This window comes from Rutilus rutilus, assembly GCF_951802725.1.
Source record: "Rutilus rutilus genome assembly, chromosome: 23".
NCBI classification, from domain to species: domain Eukaryota; kingdom Metazoa; phylum Chordata; class Actinopteri; order Cypriniformes; family Leuciscidae; genus Rutilus; species Rutilus rutilus.
In genome coordinates, this window is record NC_140233.1 from 14,167,184 (window position 1) to 14,187,780 (window position 20,597).

The window sequence follows — 20,597 nt, forward strand, 5'->3', positions numbered from 1 at the left end:
CCAACAATACATTGTATGGGTCAAAATTATCGATTTTTCTATTATGCCAAAAATCATTAGAATATTAAGTAAAGGTCATGTTCCATGAAGATATTTCGTAAATTTCCTACCGTAAATATATAAAACATTTATTTTTGTGAGTGAATGCAGCACAATCGTGAACATAAATGGACAACTTTAAAGGCCATTTCCTCAATGTTTAGATTTTTTTGTACCCTCAGATTCCAGATTTTCAAATAGTTGTATCTCGGCCAAATATTGTCCTATCCTAACAAACCATACATCAGTGGAAAGCTTATATATTCAGCTTTTCCAAAAATTGACCCATGTTTTGTGGTCCTGGGTCACAAATGTTCATGAAGATGATTCTATTGAATGCACCTTTTCACTGACTCGTTTATACTTGAAAAGATAAACAACATCTGCTGTCATATTAATCCCAGCCCTATAGTAAGTTTAAACACGTGCCCAAAAATATACTGGTAAATAAAAAGCATTTGAAACAGCAATAATATCATGAGATCTCCGACCTTAAAAACTGCAGCTTCATCAATTTCATCAAAAAATGCACAATTCATGGCGCAGTGCTCAGTGCAGTCACGCGAGGTCGCCGCAGTGTGCTGATCTTACTAGTATGCAATCATGGTCTCATCGGATATTATATCGCTCAAAAGAAGTAGCCTACAGAAGACATGAGATGTGTAATTATGTCCTGAATTATGCTCCATTAAGCAAATTATATCTTTGGGAATGATTTGGAAATAGGCATTTGCAGCGTCGATTGGACTGAAGAAACGTCCATGATTAAATGAACACGTCCACCGCAGTAAAGTATGCAGTCTATAGCCTAGCTGTAAACTTGCGTTAAATGAAGTTAGATGAAGTATGCAAGACATTTCTAACATTTATTTTAAACAATATCCCATAATTCATTAATATAAATACAAGGATAAATACTCGTTATCTGGCATAAATCTCTATGAGTAACTTACATATTTAAACGTGTTTTAAATTCTGAGAGAAAAAATATTCTAATAAAGGCATATTTATTGTCAGAAGAGGCATGCTTTCAATAACAGAGGCTCACCGCGCTCTATGTGCTGTCTGGCGGCGTGCAGCTGATGCTCTGTCGCGATCTCACCGATCACTATGAGCATGTAAAAGTTTCCCTGGCGTGAGGTCGGGCCGCGGCGGCGGGGATGCTGAAACTGCTCGCGGTCCTCGTCCTCCTCCACCGCTGCCAGCGTACCTCGTCCTCGGGGCGGGATCTCCATGGAAACAACCCCTGGAGCCGACGCCAGGCCCGCAGTTATCTCCATGACAACTGCTGCCACCTGCCCTGTCTGCAGAGTTAAGACCGGGAGGGCTGCTGCTGACACCAGGCGAAACCAGGCGCTGTTTACCTGCCTGTGATTGGACGAAAGACCATGCAGCTGTGTGATGTCACGCTCGACGCCAAAAAATAGACGCCGAAACGCCAAAAAAATTGAATATTCATCTGTAATTTAACTGTTGTTTAATCAACTGTTGTTTAATAAGGTTTAATTATTCCTGGTGTTACAATGGACACTGGTTATATATATATATATATATATATATAATGATTTAATTCAACATTCAACAATGAAAATAATTTAAAATAATTAGGCTATTCGATTGTTATAAAAATTTATTTTGATATAAGAAATGTAATTTTATATATACTGTAGGCCATACTGTATAATATAAATGTTGAAAATGTTGATTAATATAGATAACATTAACAGTAGTTTTCAGGACATTAAATAATCAAATGTAAAATAACACTGGATAGTCTTCAATGATAGATTAACTAAAGTTATTCAGTTCAGTTATTCAGTGCTTTTTTTTTCTTTGTCCTTTGTTGTTTGATTATCATCAAAAACACAGACAGCAGAAGAAATGTTAGGCTGCTGTCACTTTAGCATGATGCACTGACACACATGCGTTGTTTTTCTCTACTGTTTACTTTCTTAAGCCATAACCAATTATGTTTACTAGAATACTCCCAAATACTGGCATTTTTGACACAATTTTGTGCGAATTTGTCCGTTTCCTTTATTATTATTATTATTAATATTATCAGTCAAAAGACGATGATGTGTGAAATAATACTAATAATAGACTGACTTACCTGCATAATAATCCTTTGAGATCTGCATGGCATGTAAAATTATATATGATGAAGTGGGGTTAATAGAACGTTAAGGGAACGTTCTATGAACATTCTGTCACGGAACCTTTGGCTAACCAAAAACGTACGTTCCCAGAACGTTCTTGGGAACCAAATATGGTTAGCTTGGATTAAATGACAAAAACTAATTACAATACACCAGAGAAAAGTGAATAGACACATGTGGGTCCGAGTGGTGTAAGGAATGACCTCTACATGTATTTTTTCATTCATCCTTAAAGCTGCATACATCAGACATTTCCTAAATGTTAGTGTAAGGCAACTAACGATATAAAACAGAGAGAGAAAAGGAGGGAGACGTGATGAAAATAAATAAATAAGAGCTTGGGCTTTCCCTCTGAAGGTGAGTTTGCATGCAGAAGCACCTGTCTGGTCTTGGGCTGGATTTTCCAGTGAGTCAGCAGTCTGTTAGTCTAACAGAAATGAGCCCATACCGCACTCTGCTGGACTTAATAGACAAGTGCAGTACTCACATTTCTGAATATTTTTGTAACAGTAATTGTTGTTTGTCATTTATTATAATGCATTTACAAATGAACAGACAGACTACATGCACAACATATCAGATACAGTAAACATAAATGCTTTGTTTGGACAAAGCAGTGCGTCAACAATTTTGTAACCTCAATGACTCCATAATTGTTGTCTGATTCCTCAGCACCTCTGGGATTTAAAGTACAGACACTTTACTGACAAGTCCAAAATTGAGCTGTTTGGCCACTACTGCTCTAACTTAGATGCTGAGCTGATGAGCTGAAATGGATCTGGCAGTTTTTCCACAAAAGCTGAAGAGCAAATACCTCAGAAAACCAGACGACAGGTAGGATGACATTGCAGTCCTACTCTATGATCCATCAGGTAATGCTGGTATTTTTGGCTGCAATCTGTCGTATTGGATAGTAACTAGAACGGCTCACCCAGAACGCAAGCAGAAGGATTTGATCAAGGTAAGTCATGGAGTTTGTGCTTATAGGTCCAACATCGGTGAATCTCAACATCAGTGAAATTTGTATTTGAAATATAAAATCTTTTAAAATATAAATCATAACTGATTAACTTTTATTTTATTTATAATGTTCATTGGCATATTTTCATATAATTTGTATTAAGTTATTGTAAATAATGTTGGTAAAATATGTTGAATATTATTTATATTGATTTATTTCACTTTTTATTATTGATGTATTTTACATAATTTATATTAAGTTCTAAATTGTTGTAGCTGCAAGCGATTGGAAAAAGGCTCAGAATGCAAAGCAGACAGAAATTCATCTGAAGGTTGCGCTAAGTCCAAACCTGAATCTCAACATTAGTGGAATGAAAAAGTGCAAAAGTTGCTAAGAATTCCTAAACAATGTGTCACCTAAACACAGTGGCACATGCAGTTGAATCCTTTATTATTTTATTTTGTTTTATTTTAAAGATAATTATTTTTAATATATTTTATTAATTAATGTTTTGAGGAGAATGTGCAGCTGTCAGTCACCGCGCCGGTGTGGAAACTGTCATTCGCAATCACAGATTCTACTTTTTGGAAGTATGACCAACATAAGAATTTTCAACGCTATCTTACGACCAATTCGTACGAATTCGTACGAATGATAAAAAGTTGGCTAATTCGTACTAATTCGTACGACCTCACTCGTACGAATTTGTACGATTTGTCTAAACCCACGTGATGGGTAGGTTTAGGGGCGGGGTCAGGGGTAGGTCATTCGAATTGGCCAATTCGTAAAATATGTACGATTTTGCACAAATCGTACTAATTCGTACGAGTCAGGTCGTATGAATTCGTACGAATAAGCCACCTCGTAGAATTTGTACGTTTTCCCGTGAGATCGGGCTCGAATTTTCACCGGAAAATGTCATCTGAACAAGTAAGTAACATCCACTTTTGTTCTGACCAACTAAAAAAAGAAAAAAGCATTGCAGTAAATCGTATTAAATCTAACCAAACTGTGCAAATTATACTTTGTTCTCAAATTGGTAATGTTAACAACATCAGCATTGCGTGACTACATTTAATGTGTATTAGGGCTACCTGTAGTTCAGTTTCCATTTCCATCCATTTCTAATTGTCATACCAACAAATTAATGTCTGGTTCTCTTTGAAATACAAACACACATATCTGTAATCAGATGCATATTTAAAACTGGAATATAATCTAATTTGTACCTTTCAAAAGCCCTTCCGATGTTTATCCTTGTTTCCGCATGGGCCCGGTTGCAGTCTCTTTTTTTCTGTAGCCGATCCGAAGTCCGAAGTCTTTTGCATTTTACAACGGGTGAATCTCCAGTTGTCACTGGTGACTGTCGTTTGAACCTTTCTGGATCCGCCATCAAATTGATAAGTTTAATTATATCAAGTCCTGTGAGAAAAGGCTATAAATCTCCACCTCCAACATCCTCACACACAATATAGCTTACTAGCCGGGACATCTTCTTTATGTGTATAGATGTGACGTACTAAAGACATGCTCGAATTTCCCGCGGAAATCCACCAGTACCACTGGAATTAAAAACATTATTACAAGCTTACCGTTTTGAATCGAGCTAAGGCAAGCAGATAGTTTCGAACACTGGTTGGTTATGTACTTGCTTACATTTTTTTTAATTTTGATCATTTTTAACCCCCAAAAAGTTACGGACTGCAGCTTTAAATATAGGCATTTAAATTGTCAAATATATTTTATATTATATTTATTAATATACTTACGTTAAGCTTCACTTAAATTCCTCAGAGCTATCTAACCGTATTAGATCTTAGACCAAATTTGTTCTTTCTGAAATTGAACCTTAGTAGTACTGAGCAAATAACTGAGCTCTGCCAATGTCAGTTTCATACAAGAAGCATAATCTCCTAGCGGTTACTGTCTTGATTATGTGGCCATTCAATTAACCTCACAATCACCAAGTGATTACAGGTATGAACATTTCCAATCCTCCACATTGACAGCAGCAGAAATCCATTCACGGACAATGTAGAAGTAATTCAGCATTACCCTCATTCAGCTTTTCAAAGCCATTTCAAGCCTGGCCCAACTTTTCTTTTATGTCTCTAGGGGGCAACATCACACCCTTTTTTCGTTCCAAAAATGATGAAATATTGATCTGCAAAAGGGGTCTTGGGAGCAGCATACATTTGTGGCATCAGTGACAAAGCCGAGCAATAAGTCTTAAGGCACACATAAGCACCTTAAAGAAGGTGAGGTCGGATGTAGCCTGTGTTGGGAATAACAACTTATCAAATAACCATAAGATCAAATTGTCTGTCTGAAATAGTTCCGGACAGCTGAGTCAAAGCAAGGCACTTCAAATATTGATTTGCAGCTCCTTTCTGCGAAGACGCCAATTCATGTTCATTAAATTTTGACATAATTTAAACAAGTCAGAGGGAATATTGAACTCCAGAGTCAAGTTTTTTTTTTTATCAACTTATGTTCCCCCATTGGCTTCGAACTACATTATGGATTCCCTTTGAAGGCTCTGATCAGAACAATCAGACTCTGACTTGTATGCTAAGACCTCGCTAGCAGAGACAGTTATGCAAAAGCAAAGTAAAGTGAAGTCTGAACATAGCCAGAACCTTGTTTAGCTTTTGTTTTGAGCAAGTAGCAACTAACTGATTCCAAAAAGAGAAAGAAGAGGTAAATACAGCACTTACAGGCAAAGGATACATAAGTATTTTCAGGTCTGTACAGATTGAATGACAACATGATGCTACTTTATGCAGTAGGCTATTTGGAAATTATCCACTATTATTATTTTCTAACTATTATTATTTTTTCCTTACCTGCATATTTGTATGCTTCTCCTGTGGACATGCATTATCATTTTGTATCCTTTTATTGGCCTAGTTAAATATAATATGAAACAAATATGATAATAAATACTGTAGAAATAGTTGAAGAATTGATTTGTTTACACAATGATCATTTTTTTTATGTATGTGCCCTATGTATGCATATGTATGTATGTATGTATGTAGCCTATGTATGTATATATATATATATATATATATATATATTTTTTTTTTTATTAATTCATTTGACAGAATCTGAATATGGAAACTAAACCTCATTAATGTTTTGGAGGTGAGTCCAGCTATAAAGGGGCAATAGACTCCATGAATCCTATTCTTATCTGGACGCTGCCATCCTAAAACACTGCTGTCCAGTATTTGAACAAAAATGTAAAAAATGTAAACTAATTGTGCAGAGTGTATGGATCACATTCAATTTATTTATTTTGTGTTTATTTTATATTAGATTTTATTTACTTTACTTTACTTCCGTAGAAACTTTCCCAATCATTTGAATAATCCTTTATAATCAGTACTTGTATAGGCTACCTTAAAAGTTTTATGGCAAAAAGTGGTCTTTAAAATCATTTTTATTGTCTTTTTATCAAAAACATAATCACATTTTCTATATTATGCAAATATAGAAGTAGGCAACAGATCCACATACAATTTTACAAAACAAGTTTGCACTTTAATGCACAAAACAGCAGATTAACATTAAATATGACAGTATCACATGTTTACATCACAAATATTTGAAGAACAATTTCTTTACAACTTTGCGTCAGTGTCTTCAGTCTCTTCACTTAAAAAAATATTAATATAAATAAAATTGTAGTTATTTATGATATATAATGCATATGGATTCCCTCAATCTCATTACAATCCATTCCGGAATGTGTGTTTTTCATCACAAACACTTTAACAAGAAAAAGTTGCAGAGAGCTCCGCGCGGACAATCGCACATCTTTCCGATTCGCGAGCCTTTTCTGATCGCGCACTGCTCCCCCAAATCACACTAGCAAGAGAAAACAGGAGAGATCATGTTACTTTTGCCATAACAGCATTCGAGTCACTGCGTAAAAGCGCACTCGGTTTGGATACACGTAGTGGATCATACAATAATAGGAATTTTCATCTAACAAATACTGTTTATTGATAAACAAATCGATGTTTTATTAAATGATGAACATATATAAAAACAGCCAAGACAATATCCATGCAACAGTACCAATGTTGCGCAATGACCAATGTCGCCAGCACAAGCAACACGCACTTTTACGCAATGTTAAAATGTATAAAATAAATATACCATGGGAACTTGACCAAATTTCTTCTCCCAAGGTGGAATTCGTTTCGTCTGCAGCTTTTCCAGAACTTCTTGCAGAGCCCCGAGCTGGTTTGACAAAACATGTTTCTATTCAGTCCCTTCAGTCAAATCTCTTTAAAAACATGGCAATATAATATTTCACATTAAAAAAAAATCAAGCAAAAACTATTAAAAGTTGTGGCACTTTTGCGTAAATACACGATGTTGTCTAAGTTAAGCTTTCTATTGCGCAATAAAAAGATGATTTACTCACAAGCTGTTTTTCACTTGTCAGGTTTGGGTCTTTGGGGTAAAAGTCTCTGATGGCTCTCGTGTCCAGTTCCACCTCTATCTCCGGCTCAGATTCGTTCGCTCTGGCTCCGGTCAACAAGCAGAGCAGCAGCGCGCACACAGCCATGCGCGTCCTCAGACTGGAACTCTCCATGGTCCTGAATGGAGAGAGCTTTGGCACTTGAGCGAGCAACGTCGTTGTACGTCTCTGTTAAAAGTTTTGGCGCAAATAAACCATCTCGACAGCCTTGCACCCTTTTATGTGCTCCAAAGTGCATGCATTTATGTGATCTGTTGTCGCCCCGCCTTTATCATTGATTTCGTTCGCACGTAAGCGCGATCATTCATTGCGTAAATGCAACTGGAGACAAGTCATCAAATGCGTTAATGTTGCCCCCGGAATGTTATGTTTTCAACTTCACTAAGGACACATCCGTTTATGTGTTTTGACTCAGTGGTGAAGAGCAGATGAAAATACTGCAGGCGCTGAGGATTGTATAAGCGCAGCTTTTGAACATTTTTGGGCATGCATAGCTGTTTAAATCTGATTGCATAAGACTTTGTATGAATATTTATATACATGTCCATTCAAATGTATAATCTATCTATCTATCTATCTATCTATCTATCTATCTATCTATCTATCTGTCTGTCTATCTACCACCCTAATGACTATTATATTTGAAACACATGCATTGGAAATGATGTGGCTGCATAAATTAAATTTGTGATATTTGCTTTATTTATCATTTCAATGCCTAAACTTCTCAGTAACTTCAAATGAGAACTTCAAAAACATTCTAATATTTGAAGAGTGATCATCTGAAGAGGAAGTTTGCTTAATAGTTATCTGAGAAAAGCTGAATAATGCTCTCATTTATAAGTTTAATTGCAAGGAGCCAAGAGCCATCTGCACTCTGAAAGTGACACCCAACTACTTAAGCACGTCTAGACTCGTCTAAGCCTCACTGGGAGGTGAATAAGGTTTTTTTATTTCAAGGAGAAAAAAATAGTTTTCCAATGGAAGGCTTTTTACTTGGGTAGATGTAATAGGCTAATATTTTTGCCCATCTGTGACGTCACATGTTGAGGAAATTATTTTGCGGTTGAATTTGATAGGCAATTTGTGTATCAGCAGATCAAATCATTTCTGCCTGACAACGTTCACATTAATTTGGAGAATACATCTCATAGTTAAGGTGTTACATTCATTTGTGGAAATAAAATACGTTTCCTGTAAGATATTTGCCTGGGATTAACCCGTAAAAGCGTTATATCCAAAGGTGATGGTTTTTAATTTCCCAACAGGACTCTTTGACAATGGGTGTGAGGCATATGACTCACTCTCCTTAGTCCACATTCATATCAAAACATAACCTATCAATGGCAAACACACCAAGTGTTTTTAGAAAAATTCAGCCAATTTCCTGGGTCCATAAAAAGCTTTTAAAAAACACAGACTGGGGTGTGTTCACAGGGAAATTTCACTTCCATATTTAATTCTGTTGCAAAATTCTCATTCTAAATGAAAATGGATGCCATAATAATAATAAGCTGGAAAGAAACTAACTGGAAAGATTTGGCCCATAACCCCTGTCAATGAGTTCATAAATCAAACAGTGGTGAGCAAACTCGTTCTTCTTTCCAAACAGGACTGGATCGGAAATAGAGGTTATGGGTGAATGAAAACCATTTTCATAACATGTTCCTGAACTCCCATTAAAAATATATCCACCAGACAAGCTTATATTGAAGAATCAGAAATTTGCGTGCACATGCATGGTTTCAATATCACTAAATATCACAACATTCAGTATCTCTCTTATCTGGATGCTTGGCTAGTCTGGCAAGCATTTAACTAGCTTTACCTAGAAGAATAGCAACTGTCCAGTTCATGGGCATTGAAGACAATTTTTTGGTCTTTCACATATTAAAGCAGACAACCATGGAATATTGACAGTTTATGATCAAAAGGCTGGTCGTCATCCATCAACTAGCTATTCAGATGTTAAAATCACATAAATCAAAAATCTGCCAGCGATATTTGCCCAAGGCCTTGGAAACAGGGTGTTTTCACAGCAAGTGCACAGACCTTCAGCTATTTTTAGCACTGCAGTGAGTGTTGAGTTAAGGGGTTTAAAATCTTACCCTTGTTCCACTGCCATATTCGGTCTTCGCTATGGGGCATGATTTGATTCCCATTTGTCTCCTTGGGATCCGCTTATGTCTGCCCACGTCTGCATGTCTTCCAAAACCCCCATTTGCCTCAACCTCGCAAACTTCATCCCCAGTCCTATAACCCCTGCAGTGTTTGACACATAGCCTACCATGCTTTTTCCCATGATTAGCCTATCAGTCTCTCTGTCATTTATGCATTGAGAAAAGTGCAAAGACATCTGAATTCATGGTTACAGGTTATAAACGATAAATGAGCTATGTCCAACAGGTTAAAGGTGACGCACAACGTGATTTAGCCAAGTAAGTCATATCCTGATCGAGGACGGTTTCCTGCACCATAGGCTACCTACGGGTGAGTGTCGCATCAAGATAAAATTAAACCATTACTGCTACCCCACAAATTAGAGGGATTGGTTGGTTAGAATTATACACTGAAAGGCTACACGTTGGTTTTTCACACTTAAAATAGTTAACCCATATCTGTTTCACAGTAGGCTACATCAGTCTTTTTGCATGTTCGCCATATCATCATTGATTTCACGAACATATCACGTGACCCGATTAACTACGTGTCAGTTGGGCACAATCCTTAATGTAGTTTGTCCTTAACAAACTTTAGTAAAACTATAAAAACGACATCTTACAAATTACGCGTTTTCCCTCAATGGTTCCCCCCTCAAACGCTGGAAGGAAATAAAGCGCGCGAACGTTTCTGTTACTGTAAATAGCGCGTAAATATTTCATGAGGGAAGCACTGTTCCGTTTATGACTGGTCGCTTTGCTTGTTCCTATCCTAAACAACTAGTTAACTTCCTACTTATGATCCTATAGTGGTAATACTTTTGTTGCAATATGGCAAACCTGCTGCTGTTTATTAAAGACAGGACAGGAATTATAATTGTGGTTATTACAGGTTGTTTGGAATCAGCCCGGTCATAAAGAAGTTCAACGAAGCATGTTAAATGTTTCACAAGCTATTAATTCGTTAGTGCATCATATCCATTATTGCGGAAAGGAAAATCGGGACTATTTCTTAATCGTGCATTTAACACAACATGTAAGATTATCATAAAGTGACAGTCACTGAATGTGAATGTGTATTGTGTCCGTTTTAAACTTCAGGCATTCCACTTCCACTGTTTCGTTTATCAGTGTGACAGTCAAAATGAAGTCCTGTGGGGGAGAGAAAAAAAATCAGCCAATTGATTTGCCCATTTATCAGTAGGCAACACAACAAAACAACTGGCCCCAGAAATGAGCAAGACAAGGTAGGCCTACTTATCAGGTGAAGCACACCCTGATAGTGTTAAACATCTAATTACATCCTGCTGAAATAATCAAATTAAACTCTAACCTTAATTCCCAACTTGGACTTTCAACTTCCTGTCTCAAAATGCTTAGGGATGTCACTTTCTAACAGTCAGTGAAAAAAAAAAAAAACATCAGATGATTTTAAAGGTAAAAAAAAAAGAGGAAAAAAAAGGCTTATTTCAGACAATGACACAATTGTGAATGTAATAATATTACATTTTATTTAAAGGTGCCTTTCAAAACACTCAAGGACACCGTACAGTCATAAAAAAAGCTGTTTAATATTACATAATTTTATATTAATCAGAGAAAGGTCATTTAAATAGATACGTTTTAAGATGGGATTTAAAAGTAGTCAGACAATTTCTTTCTCGTTGGCTATAAACTGTGAAAGAGAATTCCAAAGAGGAGGAGCAGCACAGCTGAACGCCCTGGACCTTATGGTGAATAAATGAACACAACAAGGGAAACAGATGAAGAAGATCTAAGAATATGCTTATGAAGCAAATCGGAAAGATATGAGGGTGCAAGATTGTGAAGAGCTTTAAAAGTGAGATGCTGAATCTTGTACGCCACTTGATATTTAACAGGAAGCCAGTGTAAATGATAGAGAAAAGGAGAGATGCTCAATGGAGGAGGTTCTAGTAATTATACAGGCAGCTGAGTTCTGGACCAACTGAAGTTTGTGAAGAAGTTTGTAAGGTAACCTAAATAGGAGAGTTGCGATAATCAATACGTGAAGTGACTAGAGCGTGTACAAGAATGGCTGTGAGAAATGGACGAAGATGGCTGATGTTCCGTAAGTAAAAATATGCAGACCGAATAACATTGTTCACGTCTTTCAAAAGACAATGTACTATCAAGTACGACACCCAGACTCAGTCTTAACCTGAGTAGATGGGGAGATTTATCAATGGAGAGTGAAAAGCTGTTGGTTTTTTCCAAATTGGATTTAGTGCCAACAAGAAGAACCTCTGTTTTATCAGTATTCAGCTCGAGAAAATTGCATGAAACCTGTATTTAATCTCTTGACAGTCCAAAAGAGAAGAAGAAAGAAGAGTAGAACTGGACTTAGAAGACAAGTAGAGCTGGGTGTCGTCCGCATAGCAATGAAAGCAAATACCGTATTTCCTAAAAATGTAACCAAGAGGTAGTAAGTAAATGATTAATAAAAGAGCGCCCAAAACAGAGCCTTGAGGAACACCAGTGGAAACAGATGAAGAGTATGATCTGAAGAGATAAGATCTAAACCAGGTGAGAGGGACACCAGTGATGCCTATAGAGAATAGTCGATCTAGAAGAACTTAATGGGAAATAGTATCAAAGGTCGCACTCAGATCAAGTAGGATAAATATAGTAGTCCAGAATCAGCTGCCATCAGCAGGTCATTAACAACTTTTACCATGGCAGTCTCTGTACTATGCAATGGACGAAAACCAGACTGAAATTTTTCAAGCAGGTTTTTTTTTTTTAATAGGTGAGCATGAACCTGAGATGCAACAACCTTTTGCAGGATTTTGGAAAGAAAAGGTAGATTGGAAATTGGAAAAATGATTAGGATCAGTGCCCGGTTTCTTGAGTCTTGGAGTTACCTACTATAGTTAGTACCTACTATACATCCAGATGGCTTGCATAAATAGTCAGGAATCAAAAATCATGTATTTATATTAAATTAATGTATTTATGTAGTATATCTGAAGTGTTATACAACCAAACTCGTTACCACAAATGTCAATTGCATTGCTAGATTGCAGATGTTAAAAGACAGGACAAATGACACAAGGCAACACTCATAAGGTTCTTGAATTCTCTTGCTAGCTAGCAGCGGTTGTGTGTATTTACTGGCCACCGCAGAGCTGTTTCTCATGTCTCAGGCCTGAGGAGACAGGGCAGCAGAACAGCCTTTGGTGCTTACAGACCCCTAAATTTAAAGGCCATGTCACTTACAGCTGTTTTCTACATCTGCCCAATTCCTCATTCTGACAGGCAGATCAGCCTCAATGCAAGTGGCTGGTAGCAAATTTGATTTTATCAGCGCCTTAGGAGTTAACTTGTCATCTTGTTTTGCGTTACTTTTCATGTCAGTGGAATGGTGCGAGCATCACTTGAGCAGCCTCAGTGAAGTTTTTCTCATAAGCTGCTTTGTCAGACAGTACTAAATGATGTACATTTACTTTGGCAGGAATTTGTTTGGAGGATTGCCATGATTAAAGAGGAGAATAACGAAAAATAACACTTAGGGAGATCATAGAGAAACTCTTCAAAGGCCACGTTTTTAATGATCTCTGAAATTTCTGCACTGGTCATGGGTGCCATGTAACATCATCAGCTCTGCGAAGCTTACAGAATACTGCAGATATTGTAAGTATTAAACTGCATGGCGCAAAGTCTCGTTGTGTAAAAGCCCAAAGTCAAGCCCTTGACTCTTGAAGTGGAATGCATGCTCAAAATCTGTTTGTTTTTTCAGTTTAAGCTTAATTTAATGTTGTGTGTATCCAGGCAAGAAAGTGTTTAATTACAAGGGCCCAAGTAACTAGGATATGCAAGGATATGAGTTTGTGTGTTTGAAAACGAGAGCACATACCCATTCTTTGAAGATGAATCCCTGTAGAGGTCTCTCTTTTCCTGTGTGGGAGAGACCGGGCCTCATTATCTCCTCTTGATTCATCCTCTACTCCCATATCACCAGTGAATATCATCATGTGCTCGGGATGTACACGTTCACATGGCCACAGCTGCTGCTTGTTACAGTGTTTTACACGTGGGTGTGTGAAAAAAACCCAATACTCAATTAAAATGCTGATAGTGGGGAGGGTAATCTGCTCTAATACAGAACATTAACGGCAACGAAAACTGCTTGATTGGGGTTGAAATTTGAGAATATTTTCCTGTACTTTGCTCAAAAAGACAAGGAATTCCATGTTCAATTGGTTTGTATTCATATTTCTTTGAGGGCATCAACCCTATATGTTTTTTAACCAACTTCAAACCATTTATGCATTCCCTTTGTGTATTTACACCTCATTTACCTGAATCACACCATTCATTAAGTTGCCACATATTTGCATGTTTATACTAGATCTCTAGAAATTAAGTTAAGTATTTTGACATATTTAAATTGGCAATTGTTCAATGATTCCAATATTTAAAAATTTGCTTTAAATATGCTTATACAGTATTCAAATCTTTGGTGTTTCAAGGAGAAATCTTGGAGTCCAATCTTTCACATGTATATGTGATATCAGAAAATAAATAAATAAATCCACAGTAGGGCAAGTGATTTGGTAAAAATAAAATAAAATAATCCCACAACCCTAAAGGACAAATGTTTTGGAAGATGGATGGATGGAAATAATAATAATGAATGGTTTCTTCTGTCTCTGCTTGATATATTTCTTAAACACTGAAAACATTATGAAATTAATGATCATGTGCCATTCATGATGATCAAAATGTTCATTCTGTATTCGAAGTGCATTAAATAACATGATTTGCAGATCATAGCTTTTACTCCAGAAACCTTTTGGCTTCATTTCATATTAGAGTAACGTCATCATAAACAATAAAAGTAGGATGTAGCCTGAGAATAAGTGGTATTGTCACTGTATACATCTGTTTGTTGTGGGTCCTCTTGGGTAATTAAAAATGTAACATTCATTATTAAACTGATCTTATAGATGTACAATGGTCTCAGTTCAATACATCAATGTGTAAGTCTTAAGGGCTTGAGGGGTTTCATTGCTATAGGCTGATCTGAAATATGATGTTGCTAACAGAAGAGATAAAACTAATATTCATGGTAAACACCGAGACTTTGATTTATATGTAAATCTACAGTGTAGCTGCAAGCAAAATTTGGTTTATTTTTGAATGTATTTTCTGCACTTCCAGCAGAGGGCCGTGTTTTAAGTCAAGGATGAGAGCTTGCATATAAATTCTTTATTTCAGTGACTCACATTTAATAGCAAAGGGCAGCAGTTGAATGAAGTAATCCTGCAATTAACATTTGTCACACAATGACTTTAATAAATACTCATCCCATTAAACAGTGTTTAAACCATGACATATTGTGTGGCTCTATATGGCTTTCAGAAAAGCGGCTTCGTGAAATATGACTTCAGTAGACGAAGGGCCAGCGTGTCCTCCCTCCCACTCTTCTTCATTTAGCTCTGAAAGAGACTTTTCTCCTCAATTACTACTAGGATTTCACCATCCACAGGGCATAAATCATTCGCACAGTCTCGTAATAACAACATATGTCTTCATGACTGTGTTAATGACAGCATAAATTGGTTTAATCAAGCCTAGTTGTACAAGTAAGAAAAAATCCTTGAGTCACTTGTAGTAAATCTAAAGATCGAAAAACGAAACAACCTGTGGAGTTCTCATGATTTTAAGGTTCCATAAATCAAAATGCAATCTGTGTGCTTTCCTTTAGAATGCTTTAATATACATGTGGGGCCCAAAGGTCTGAGATGACTAGACAATATGTTTCTATTTGCATTTTTAAATTTAATAAAACTGTTTTAATTATAAATATCAACATTTTAAAAAGTGAAATGTAGTCTGTATTTATTTTTTCAAATATTATACAGTACATATTAATTATATGTTCAATGTTTTACAGGTTTACATGGGATTTTAAGTGTGATCTTAAAGGGATACTCCACTTTTTTCGGAAATATGCTCATTTTACATCTCCCCCAGAGTTAAACAGATGAGTTTTACCGTTTTAGAATCCATTCAGCCGAACTCCGGGTCTGACGGTACCACTTTTAGCATAGCTTAGCACAGATCATTGATTCTGATTAGTCCAGTAGCATTTCTTTCAAAATGACCAAAGAGTTTCAATATTTTTCCTATTTAAAACTTGACTCTTCTGTAGTTAAACCGTGTACTAAGATCGACGGAAAATGAAAAGTTGCGATTTTCTAAGCCTATATGGCTAGGAACTACTCTCATTCCGGCGTAATAATCAAGGAACTGTGTGGCTGTACCATGAGTGCAGCAGGCGTAATGATATGACGCAGCGCCTGAAAATAGTCCCCAGCTCGGTAACTTCTTCCAACGTGACCGGGACTAAGTTTGTCTAACCTATTAGACCTATTTTCAGGCGCTGCGTCATATCACTACGCCTGCTGCACTCATGGTACAGCCACACAGTTCCTTGATTATTACGCCGGAATGAGAGTAGTTCCTAGCCATATAGGCTTAGAAAATCGCAACTTTTCATTTTCCGTCGATCTTAGTACACGGTTTAACTACAGAAGAGTCAAGTTTTAAATAGGAAAAATATTGAAACTCTTTGGTCATTTTGAAAGAAATGCTACTGGACTAATCAGAATCAATTATCTGTGCTAAGCTATGCTAAAAGTGGTACCGTCAGACCCGGAGTTCGGCTGAATGGATTCTAAAACGGTAAAACTCATCTGTTTAACTCTGGGGGAGATGTAAAATGAGCATATTTCCGAAAAAAGTGGAGTATCCCTTTAAGGGTACATCACTAAAACATTAAGAATATAAAATATAAATCTTACCATCATCTAATTGTAACACTAAAAGTTCTGAATTATAGCCCGTGTTGATGCATCACTAAGTAATGAGTAACATTTCTCTTGAAAATCTAAAGGAAGGGATTATTCTTCATTTTCCTGTAATTTAATTAGTTACTTCTGATGTAATTGCATTAAATCAGCTACTGTACAGACTAGAAAAAATTGAATGGAAAATAGAAATAGAAAAACAAGTGGATTCAACATCAAAATTGAATGTCTAATGATAAAATGTGTGTTTTTAATGTAACCCTCTCCCTTTAAATACTCTGTTCACATCAAAAATAATTGTTACAATTTTATACTATTTATTTGAAAGAATTAAAACTGCAGTTTCATGTCTATTCTTATATTGTTCAACTGCTCAAGGTTGATATGGGATTTAGAAAGTAATTAGTAACAGGTAATGTAATACTTTTTAGAGAAAGTAATTACAGTAATCTAATTACAATGTTGAAGATGTTATTAATTAATTTCTTTTTTAGAGTAACTTACCCATCACTGATTATAGCTGATAAACTAGAGCAGAATTTATTATTTCAGGTCTCAGTAACCCTTTCTGGACAACATTTTAATGCAAGACCTACTTATATGCGTGTTATTTTATTGTATAAGAAGTGTAAGGATATTTCTGACAACTAATTTGTAATTGAACAAGTCAAAATTAATTTGTTTACATTTCATAAGGCCTATGCAATATCGGTTTATTACAGAACGAGCTCTGGGAAATAGGCAAATATCCAGAGATTTCCATTTATGGAGAGGTTATATTGCAAGAATAATGAATGTAGGAGGAAGCAGAGCTACGGCTGCGTGATTAAATGTAAACATGTTTCAGTCCTCCTGACTCCTCTAATAGAGGGATGCCTCAAATGTCACTTAGTAAAAGAAAAATAGTGTCTCGTTTCTAATTTTACTCTTACATCAAAAATCTTTGCTTGCTTTTCATGCATGCGTGAAACTCACAGATGCTATGAGATGCAGAAAGAGTTTGAATTGCACTGATATGTCTGTGTGTGTGACGCTTTTGTATGATATATGCTGTTGAAAATGACTAGGACACATTCTTCATGTCCAAAATGATACCACATAGGATTTAAACTGAATTCAAAAATGCAGAAATGAAGACTCTAAGAATCTTTTATATTCATTGATGGGCTCTTAGCGAATGTCTGATAACTATACTCATTAGGTTTCTTCTTAATGAACACATTTGTCACTGGTGGAGGGCTTCAGGCGCAGCTGTGGTCTTTAAAAAAAGGCAGGAGCTGGATAATTGTCCTGAACTTTTATGCCATTAAAGAAATATCCACTGCAGTGTGCAAAACCTCCATGAATTTCTTATGGACTGTACCTCTTTTAAATATTAAATGGAAAAATATCCTTTGTGACATAAAATATGTTGTAAAATAAAATGTATCCTTTTTGTTTGTGCAAGGGTGATGTTGGCAGGGCAAGTAGCTAAAAACTTGAGCTAGTAAAAAAATTCAGTAACACTTTACAATAAGGTTCATTAGTTAACATCAGTTAATGCATCAACTAGCGTGAACTAACAATGATCAATACATTTGTTACTGTTTTAGTTCATCTTTGTTAATGTTAGTTAATAAAAATACAGCTGTTCATTGTTTGTTCATGTTAGTTCACAGTGCATTAATGTTAACAAATACAACCTTTGATTTTCATAATGGATTAAATGTTGAAATTAATAACTAAGATTAATACATGCTGTAAAAGTATTGTTCATTCTTAGTTCATGTTAACTAACGAGCCTTATGAAGTGTTACCAAAAATTCTTATTGCTGAGCCTTTTTGTTATGTAAATACTACTATAATAAAAAATAAGAACATAATTTCCCCATCCTTACAAACATGTTTTCACTGCATTCAACATTCCCAGCATAGCATCCTTATTACACACAAAATAATTAACGATGGTAAATACACAAAAATAACATTACATTTTATTTAACAAAAACCTAGGCTAAATAATATTGCACGGTTTTAAAATGCAAACTGTGACATAGAAAATGTGACTGTTTTTTTTTTTTTTTTTTTTTTTGGGTGGTTTAAAGGGATAGCTCACCTAAAAATTAAAATTCTGTCATCATTTAAAGATGATATTTAGAAGAATATGGGTAATCAAACAGTATGGAAGTCAATGGGGCCCATCAACTGTTTGGTTACTGACAATCTGACATTCTTCAGAATATCTTTTGTGTTCAGCAGAAGAAAGAAATTCATACAGTTTTGGAACAACATGAGGGTGAGTAAATGATGACAGAATCTTCATTTTTGGGTGAACTATCCCTTTTCAGTATATCAGCCACTAGCCTCTGTCCTCAGTTTCTTCAGGATTTCCTCCTGGCTGATATCTGCAGTCACCTTGATAACCTTTTCTCTGGATTTGGAGCCCTATGATGCAATTGAAACCATATTAATAATGTCTCATTCTGCATATTGGGCAGAAAACATTCAAATACACCATATGCTGACCTTATCTAATGATACTTGACTCTTCTTCAGCTCCAGGACTTTGGATAAATATCGCACCAGTTCCGCGTTGGCCTCTCCGTCTGTCGGAGGAGCAGCAATGGCGACACCCACCGCCTCCTCGGACACATCTGCCACAAAAACAACGGTTGTGGTGCATGGACTCCTCACAGATAAGCGCTATTTCTTTATTCATATATTTATGATACTCTACCGGTGATTGCGTTTTGTTTGGCCCCGGGTTTAGCATGTATTGCTATTGCAATTGTCCCGTCTTTAACTTTAGTTACCGGGCCTGGAGGTGTCTCTGGTGGTTTGGGGTTACTTTTGCTCTAAATAGGAATACAGTTTTAACTTGTTACAAGATTAATCTCTTTAATTGACAGTCATAAAATCATTGTACTACGTAAAGACAAAATTAAAGTCAACACTTGACTCACTTGAGCCATTTGTAAGGCTTGTAATCACTACAAATACATTAATATTCATGACGAATTGTAGTATGTAATGAGCCCTACCGTCTTGTCCTTTTTAGGCATCGTGTTGTATTGCGAGTAAAGTGTGAGTTTCCGCGTCAAACGCGTCTGACTGCACGATGCTGAGGGGTGTAGGCGTGGGAAAAAAGATATTCGAACAAAACCGAGAATTTGGGAATGCATGAGCTAAAAGACACAATCTTGAGTGAGAGTGACCAGCATGAGTTTCTTGTGATGATAGCAGTTTGCCGGTCGCGCGCATGTCAACAACACATGCATATACGTTTAGAGCGTCAAATATGCGCGCTAAATGCGCAGAACAGTGTGCAGATTTTTTGCTGCAGTGTTTGATCAGATATTTCATCTGCTGGCATAAATTATATCAGTTTATATATTATATATAATATATATATTATATTATATACTGTGATTTATATATATATATACAGTACTGTGCAAAAGTCTTAGGCATGTTAATACATTTCCAAACATTCTTTTTGACATTAATTGTAATAATCCAGTGAGATTTGTCAAGGAGTCTGACAACAGCTGGTATGATCTGATCTCACCATCATCGAGTCCGTCTGTATATTAACATTAAACAGACTTTTGCACAGTACTATATATATATATATATATATATATATATATATATATATATATATATATATATATATATATATATATATATAAATAATTTATTATGCATTATATATTATACTCTTATACAAATATAATTACATAAATAATTAATATTAGTAGTAGTTTTTTGTTGTATTTTTAGATGTAGTAGTAGTAGTAGGCCAAATAATAATATAAATAAATAAAATAAAATGTATTTACATATATTATAATAATTAATATAAGAGTATTATTAAATAAATAACTGATATTAGTAGTAGTGATTTTAGTATTTGTATCGGTAATAATAATAAAAGTATTATTATATAAAGAACTATTATAAGTAGTAGTG

The 20,597-nt window shown here is 35.8% G+C and overlaps 3 protein-coding genes across 3 annotated transcripts in view; all 3 read right to left on the reverse strand.

Moving 5' to 3' along the window:
* Window positions 1–1,409, reverse strand: part of map1ab (microtubule-associated protein 1Ab) — a 35,954-nt gene extending 34,545 nt beyond the window's left edge. Inside the window, exon 1 of the mRNA XM_084397550.1 lies at window positions 1,088–1,409. Within this exon, the coding sequence (XP_084253676.1) occupies window positions 1,088–1,319 (232 nt within the window). The 5' untranslated portion in view covers window positions 1,320–1,409. The remainder of the gene's footprint in view (window positions 1–1,087) is intronic.
* Window positions 1,410–6,797: 5,388 nt separating this feature from the next.
* On the reverse strand, window positions 6,798–7,857 carry cart2 (cocaine- and amphetamine-regulated transcript 2). The gene is made up of 3 exons (XM_084397306.1): window positions 7,598–7,857; window positions 7,327–7,410; window positions 6,798–7,032 (listed from the first exon to the last, which is right to left on the reverse strand). The coding sequence occupies exons 1-3, from the start codon at window positions 7,766–7,768 to the stop codon at window positions 6,925–6,927; spliced, it is 363 nt and encodes a 120-aa protein (XP_084253432.1). The 5' UTR covers window positions 7,769–7,857; the 3' UTR covers window positions 6,798–6,924.
* A 9,921-nt stretch (window positions 7,858–17,778) lies between these two features.
* cUnh15orf40 (chromosome Un C15orf40 homolog) lies at window positions 17,779–19,889 on the reverse strand. The gene is made up of 4 exons (XM_084396653.1): window positions 19,667–19,889; window positions 19,363–19,480; window positions 19,152–19,279; window positions 17,779–19,070 (listed from the first exon to the last, which is right to left on the reverse strand). Exons 1-4 carry the CDS (start codon window positions 19,805–19,807, stop codon window positions 18,978–18,980), a joined length of 480 nt encoding a protein of 159 aa, XP_084252779.1. The 5' UTR covers window positions 19,808–19,889; the 3' UTR covers window positions 17,779–18,977.
* Between the last annotated feature and the right edge of the window lie 708 nt (window positions 19,890–20,597).